We start from the raw sequence: 8,087 nt of genomic DNA on the forward strand, positions 1-8,087 counted from the left end.
GACTGTATTTGTGTCATTTTGTTAGGTTAATGCTTCAGCTACAGATGATGTGTTGCGCAATTGTTAATTGGGTTTCTTTCTTTAGTAATGGCATTCATTCTCGCTACATAAGATTATGTAGTGTACTGTTATACTGCATTACTGTGTGATATTTATGGTTTCTATAGCCGTGGCATCATTATGATGGTATGAAGAGATGGATTAACTCATGTAGGACGCCACTGAAGGCCTAGGTGTAAAATGCACGGCCCGCTACTGGTTTACACACATGCAAAAAAAAAAAAAACCTTGGTACAATTCATTATATAAAATAAACTGTACAAAATTAATTGTACTACATTAATAAATTGACAACCCCAGTTTTTATGCTAGTATTTGCCTATTACTTCTCCTCCACACCTTCTCCAAGCACACGCTCACCATCCTTTTTAACCTGCTGTGGGGTGTCGTCATTATTTCCTTCATCTTCTATTATTTTTGATGACCCTCGAGTGTTTTCTGTCGCACAACTGACACTACTACCTTCACGTGGCTCTAGTTGACAAATGTTTTTCTGTTCCTCTTTCACAGCTGATAAAACTGAGCCCATTTCGCCTCCCTCACTATAAACAGTATCATTACATTCTGTATTGCACTGTTTGTTCAAATCCTGTTCCCTGATTTCTGAACTATGAGTTTCTTTCATTGCATGTTTTGAGAAGCTGTCGGTCTCTGTTTCTGCTTTCTTGTCCTCTGGCACAGACATGTCATTGTTTGTGTTGTCTGGATCACTGTTCTTTTCATCACAATCTTTTAAATGTTTGTTATCTTTTGTCTCTGTAGTTTCTGGAACATCATTTTTCTGCTTCATGCCTTGTTCTGTCTCACGGCTCTTGTCTGTCTGTTCAGCATCATCATCTTCCTTTTGAGGCAACCCATCATTGTGGCACTGCTGCTGTGAGACACTGTTGTACTGTATTGTACTGTCTGGATCAGTTTGTTTGCCCTGTTTATCCAAGTTAATGCTATTTTTTGGCTCAGATAGCTCTGGGTCATGTTTGTTTTCTTCTGGCATTTGTTCCTGACCACCTTTCAGTTCCTCATTTGTTAAAACCTTTTCTTTCTCCTTCTGCTCCACTCCAGGAAATGTGCTTTCTTCTTCCATGTTTATATCTTGGTCTGTGCACTTACTTAGGCCAGTCTGATTTGAAGATGGGACACTGATGTTTATGGGTGCCTTCTCCAGGTTAGCTGGTGAATCTATAACAAAAATGAACAAGATAAGACAAGATAAACCTCATCTACTCATCTAACACAATATTAATTACTAAATCATTGCTTAAGAAACAGAGTTCTGCTTTAACAACTTATTTTTTTCTGTGGAATACAAAAGGAGTATTTTAGAAATATCCACACAACTGTTGCCACACAATGTCCATGACTACCAAGCTCCAAAAGGACAAAATGTGCTTTATTCAGTCAAGACATATGATAGCTTGGTGTGATAAACAGGCTGAAATTTAAAAAAAAAATTTCACTGAACATTCTCCAAAATGGTGCCGATCTCGATCAAATACGAACACCTCTTAATGAATTGCATCATTAAACATCATAACTGATAAAATCTGACTTCAGACTTTCAGTGTATAATATTTAGGTCTGCTCATCACATAAAGATATCATATGGCTTCAGAATACTTGTACAGCCGGATTAATGACTTTTATAATGCTATTTATTGCAGTTTGCGGAGCTTGACATATTGTCTTGAAAAGAGCTGTGTGAAGATTCTTCAAATTCTCATTTTGTGTTCCACTAATATCTATCATATTGGTGACATAAGTATGAGAAACAAATTGACCAAATTTTCAGTTTGATTGATCTATTCCTTTTTTTTACCTGTGTTCAGTCTGTCTATCGCTTTTTCTTCCTCTTCCTCCTCTTTTTTCTCTCCAGGTGTCTGGTCTTCCTCATTTTTATCTGCATCTTGTGTCTCAATCTGCTCCTCAGGTGACTCTATCTGACTTTTCTCTTTCTCCATTTCTTCTTGAATTTGTAATAATTTATGTCTCTCTCTGTCCGTTTCATCAGGTTTGCTGTTACCGTTTTCTTCTGCTTCATCGGCATTTTCCCTGTTTTTCTCATTTTTGTCTAGTTCTCCTTCATTTGTATTTCTTGAGTCCTCGTTGTTTTTTTCTGTTATAGCAGACTGTGGACTTTCCTTCAAAAGTTTTTGTCCTTCATGAGTTTCTCCCACATTCTCCAATCCACTGTCCTGATCCCAATTTTTATCAGCAATAGATTCTTTTGGAGCTGTAAGTCTGGTGCGACAAGGGAGTGTGGCATCAGATGAACCTAAAACAAACCACTCAAAGACCTTAACAACAGATTCAAGTGTCAACCTTGAAAGTCATTCATTCTCAGTAAGTGCTGAAAGTTTATAGTGATATACAGCAACATGAGCAACAAATGTGATGTTAGCATGTCTAGTTACAATACAAATACTAATAATGATAATAATAGTAAATCATTTGTTACCTGGCATAGCCTCCGTTGGGACATTTCTCAACAGGTTATCACATTCACCTACATTAACAGAAAAATGTTTCATTATTATATAAAAAAATATTTCATTATACAAATGATCATGCTCTATTAACTCTCTATTTGAGTGTTTAGAACACTCTGAGTATAGCTGTGCTTATAAATGAAAAATACTGTCAGTTATTGGTCACTCATTGCAAAGTCCTTCCTATTTAAAAGGCTCAACGCATCGTCACATAAATTATCTATCACGCAAATTATACAGTATGAAAATATCGTTTGGTGAATTCCAGCTTCCAGGTGGAACCAAAAACTTGTGTAGAGCCGTAGATCTTTGCACATTTGAGAGCAATGGCTCCCATAAACTTCAACTGAAGCAGATCACGAACAGCACTATAATGTGGTATAATGCACATTCACAAAACATATTGCAATGCAGAGAATATTTATATACAATGACAAAATATATTTCTGATCAAATTTTAAAGGAAGCCAGACTTTCTGAACAGTCAACAAGCAATTGCTAACTAGAGCTATACAAAAAGAAGAAAAAAAGCTTACTAAAAGAACTGCTATTTCTGTTTTTATAAGACTATTTGAAATAATTTTTATGAGGATGTTTGAATCAAGCTAAAGTAAACGAAAAATAATATAACTTTAGTTTTGCAGAAACAGAAAATCAAGCAAAGAAGAAACTAATTTTAAAAAAATTCCAAAGTGAGAACAAACTCTTATCTTACCATTTTCAGAATCCATTTTTTTGAGTTCAGACTTCCTTGCTTCTCGTGCATGTACATGACAAAAAGAAAATTATGTTAATCTGTGTAATACAGGTGCATTTCGATAAATTAGAATGTCGTGGAAAAGTTCATTTATTTCAGTAATTCAACTCAAATTGTGAAACTCGTGTATTAAATAAATTCAATGCACACAGACTGAAGTAGTTTAAGTCCCATAGAGAATCTTTGGTGTATTGTCAAGAGGAAAATGAGAAACAAGAGACCAAAAAAATGCAGATGAGCTGAAGGCCACTGTCAAAGAAACCTGAGCTTCCATACCACCTCAGCAGTGCCACAAACTGATCACCTCCATGCCACGCCAAATTGAGGCAGTAATTAAAGCAAAAGGAGCCCCTACCAAGTATTGAGTACATGTACAGTAAATGAACATACTTTCCAGAAGGCCAACAATTCACTAAAAATGTTTTTTTATTGGTCTTATGAAGTATTCTAATTTGTTGAGATAGTGAATTGGTGGGTTTTTGTTAAATGTGAGCCAAAATCATCACAATTAAAAGAACCAAAGACTTAAACTACTTCAGTCTGTGTGCACTGAATTTATTTAATACACAAGTTTAACAATTTGAGTTGAATTACTGAAATAAATGAACTTTTCCACAACATTCTAATTTTTTGAGATGCACCTGTATAATCTCTGTGTTAGAGATGTATTTTGAAGGTGATTTGTTGAATACTTTTTCATGGCACTTACACTGTTGTTTTTTACGTCTGTAGAGGAATAATGCCAGCGCAGCGAACACAATAACGAGAAGCACTGCTACTATTAAGACTGGAAAAAGCACAGGAGGGCTTACTCCGCCTGCAAACAAAACCATTCAAGAAATAGCATAAAGCCTCTAAATCAAAGTCTCAAGGTATTGTTGAATGATTTCTAGCAAACCTGTGCGGCAGTCTTGCAGAGTAAAGTCTGTGGTCCTGCTTCCAGCTTTATTCTTCACAGTGCAGGTATAGACTGAGTCACGGTTTTTCTCCTGTTCATCAACAAGAAGTGTTGGTCCCAGCTGTTTTATATTAGGTCCACTCCATTCATAGCTTGTCTGAGTCTGGGATTCCACTGAACAGTACAGTTTTTTCAAATTTGAAGTCTCATCCAGTTCACAGGTTACCTGAGGGTCTGGCAGAGCATCTAAACACAAAAGCAGATAGGTATTTAGTGATAATCAGCTGATATTTGGTCATTTTGAAATTAATCAATCAACAATTAAAATTAATAAAAAAAAATAATGGTAACACTTTAGAATAGGGACCACTTATTCACTATTAACTACAAATTTTCCCTCAATAAATTCCTAATTTGCTGCTTATTAATAGTTAGTAAGGTAGTTGTTAATTTAGGTATTGGGTAGGATTAAGGATGTAAAATAAGGTCATGTTGAATAAGGCATTAATATGTGCTTAATTACTACTAATAAATGGCTAATATTCTAGTAATATGCATGCTAATAAATAACTATTAAAGAGACCCTAAAATAAAGTGTTACCAAAATAGTAATACATTTTCAGTGAATAATACACTTAAATTGTTTTAAATATTTTTAAAGTATAATAATAATAATAATAATGATAATGATAATAAACCCATATCACTTGACAATTATATACAACACCTAAACTTTAGGAATGCACCATACAGTAGTTATAAGTGTGCTATGAATTAAATTAGCTGTTCATGTCTTCTCCAATTTGTACTGAAAATTATTACTTAATTATTACATAATTTAGGAAGTCAAACATTTCCTGATATATACGGTAAGTGGTCTATTCACTGTACCACTAGGCACTAATCTGCACATAATCATCTGAGATATACAGATAGCTTACCCAAAACTGTCAAAGTATGACTGGAGGTTTGAACCTTCCCATTGATCGAAATTTCAGACTGATATTTGCCACTGTCTTGGCTGCTTAGTTTTCTTATCTTGAGCTGTCCTGTTTCAAAATCAACATCTACACGATCTTTAAATGATCCATATTTCAACACCTGACTCCCGTCATACTCCAGAACCTTGTTGTTATTATGTATCCACAGTATATCTTCAGGCTTTCCACGGATGCTTGGAGTAAGTGTGATCTCGTTTCCACTTTCGCCATAGTCATCACAAAAAACTAAATCTATAGGAGATGGGGAAAAAATAACAACTTCTAACACTCTATGGGGGAATCTCAGAAAAACAAAAGACAAATATTTATAACGACAAATAGATAGATAGATAGATAGATTTTATATTTTGCTATAAGATTATTAAGCAGGTTTTATTATTTTCATTGTAGCATTATTTTAATATTTCCATTTTTTTTTTCATTTTCAAAAATGCTTTAACAAGTTTCAAGACATTTTCCCCCACAAATTCTCATTGCAGTAATGTGTCCAAGTGTTTTATATTGACTGACACTGATTGTCATTACTTTAATAAAGCAACCTATACTGTATAATGTCTCAAATTAAAATAATAAAAACACAATAGATACTCCAGTTATAAATAATCCAACTGTGCATTTTTTCCCCAGTTAATATTCTTAATGGCAACAGATTTCATTTTCGTTTTACAAAATATAATTACTTATTTCATTCTTTTGATTTTTGGGGTGAAATATGACCTGGACATGTTCTTGGTGTGTTTCATTAAAGGGGTCATATGATGCGATTTCATTTTTTACTTTCTCTTTGAAGTGTTACAAGCTCTTGGTGCATAAATTTGCAAAGACTAAAGTCTCAAATCCAAAGAGATATAAATAAAAGTAAAGAGTCAGCCACACCTACCTAAAACGGCTCGTTCTAACACGCCCCCACATGTCTACATCACTATGTGGGAAGATTTGCATAACGCCGCCCAAATGTTCACGGAAAGAAAGAAGGCATAACTTTTATTCTCGCTGTAGTATTGTTGTTGCCGCCGCCATGTCCTGAAGACGCTGTGTGCTTCGTTGGGAAAGCGAAACTACTTTGTTTGGTCTTCCAAAAGAGGACGATATCCGCTTCGTCATGCCTGGAGCTGAACCATGCTGGTCGCTGAGGAAATACTTCAACTTAGTGCTGTGGATCGCCGGCACATTTTATGGAGGACTGTTTACTGATCCTGGGAGAGTAACGTTCGACTAAAATGCCGGCAGTTCTGACTCACGCAAGTACGTTTTCATTTATCATTTGCCACTGACGATTCAAACGCGAGTTTTGGGCAGTGTAGAGTAGCGCTTGTTGTTTGTTATTTCTCCGATCACAAATGCAGACAGGGTTTTATGTTTACGCGGCACGATGCAACGCAACGCGTAAAAAGACAGTATAAGTCATTATAATCAGTAATTATGTCCCCACTGGATGCAACAAATGCCTCGTTTGTAATGGGTTTTAATGTTTTTGTCTCGTCTCTCCGGCCGGACACGCCATCACAATATGGTAAGGGGCGTAACATTTCCGTCACACGCTTGAGGTATTCGGCCAATCATAACGCACTGGATAGCTGGCCAATCAGAGCACACCTTGCTTTTCAGACCGATGAGCTTTGTAAAAATCGACATGTTTCAGAAAGGCGGGGCATAGAGGAGAAACAATAATGTACAGTATGTGGAAAGTAATGTGGTTTTTTTACTTTAAAATGCATAAACACATTTCATTACACCAAATACACAAAATAATGTTCTTTTTAGCAACATCGTATGACCCCTTTAAACAACAAGTTTCTACCCTGCGATTTTTATTTATTTATTTGGCAACATAATGTTGTCAACAAACATCAAATCACTTTTAGTTTTTATTTTAAATTAGAAATCACTATAATGAATCTTATTAATGGAAGGTTTTATACTTTATCTGTACAAAAGATCACAGAACAGATTCAGTAAAAAGTTCAGTGTAAGTCCCTAATTCAAAGAGAGATTGCAGCAAAGCTTACACACGTCCAACTTTTAATTTTGTTATTCCGACTTCAAATATGCCTTACATGTTACTCTGTTATCTAAAATAATTCTAAACCAAATCCACAATTCTTTAAACTATGGCTCATTAAAGAAATATTTCCGTGAATGCCAGTTGTGGTTTCGACAAAACCAGAGGTATATATTTCCCACACCGTTCATTGCGGGTTTAGCCTCAAAATAGGCTGTCTTTCCTTGAATTACGAGTTACCTCACCTCCGCTCCATGTTTCGAAAGATTTTGGACTTACCTTGAGACAAGCAGAAACATGTAATGTAAACCAGAAACTTAATAACTGCCATCTTCCCTCGAGAGTGTGTGTGGGGTGCTATGGCGACCAGTCAAGGCTTAAACCCAGAACAATTGAACATTAAAAAGTTGCCACAGTGTTTTGAGGCAGTGAGAAAAGAAAGTAAATGAAAAAAGGGCATCGAGCGACCTTTGAAATGGGCGGAGACTGAAGGTGAACGCACCTTTATAAGTGCCGCAAGCAGTAGGCTAAACAATCTGTGCGCGTGTTTTGGTATTTCTTCCATGATAATATTTACACTAAAAGCGACCGCAGGAAATATCACACCAATAATATGGATTAGCGAATACCGAATTTGTCAGAATGAGAACCTGCTCTTTTGCTAACAGCGATTCGAAAATAATATCCTTATTTTAAAAATAAAATTATATATTTTTAAATTTGTAAATAAATAAACAAACAAAAACGCAATACTCTTTTTTTCTTTTCTTTTTTTCTCCTGGACTTCCTCTTGGGGCCCCCAACTTGTCACGGACCCATGTGCCCTGTTTACTCAACTCTTTACTCTGCATACCGCATATCAGCTCTGCTGTAGCCTATACTC

The 8,087-nt window shown here is 35.7% G+C and overlaps 1 protein-coding gene across 1 annotated transcript; it reads right to left on the reverse strand.

Moving 5' to 3' along the window:
* Positions 1-382: 382 nt before the first annotated feature.
* LOC107549739 (midasin-like) lies at positions 383-7,662 on the reverse strand. Its single transcript, XM_016230917.1, has 8 exons — positions 7,484-7,662; positions 5,143-5,433; positions 4,202-4,447; positions 4,013-4,120; positions 3,262-3,300; positions 2,516-2,563; positions 1,877-2,332; positions 383-1,239 (listed from the first exon to the last, which is right to left on the reverse strand). Exons 1-8 carry the CDS (start codon positions 7,533-7,535, stop codon positions 383-385), a joined length of 2,097 nt encoding a protein of 698 aa, XP_016086403.1. The 5' UTR covers positions 7,536-7,662.
* Positions 7,663-8,087: the final 425 nt, after the last annotated feature.

Source organism: Sinocyclocheilus grahami, unplaced genomic scaffold (assembly GCF_001515645.1).
Source record: "Sinocyclocheilus grahami isolate Dianchi unplaced genomic scaffold, SAMN03320097.WGS_v1.1 scaffold380.1, whole genome shotgun sequence".
NCBI lineage: Eukaryota > Metazoa > Chordata > Actinopteri > Cypriniformes > Cyprinidae > Sinocyclocheilus > Sinocyclocheilus grahami.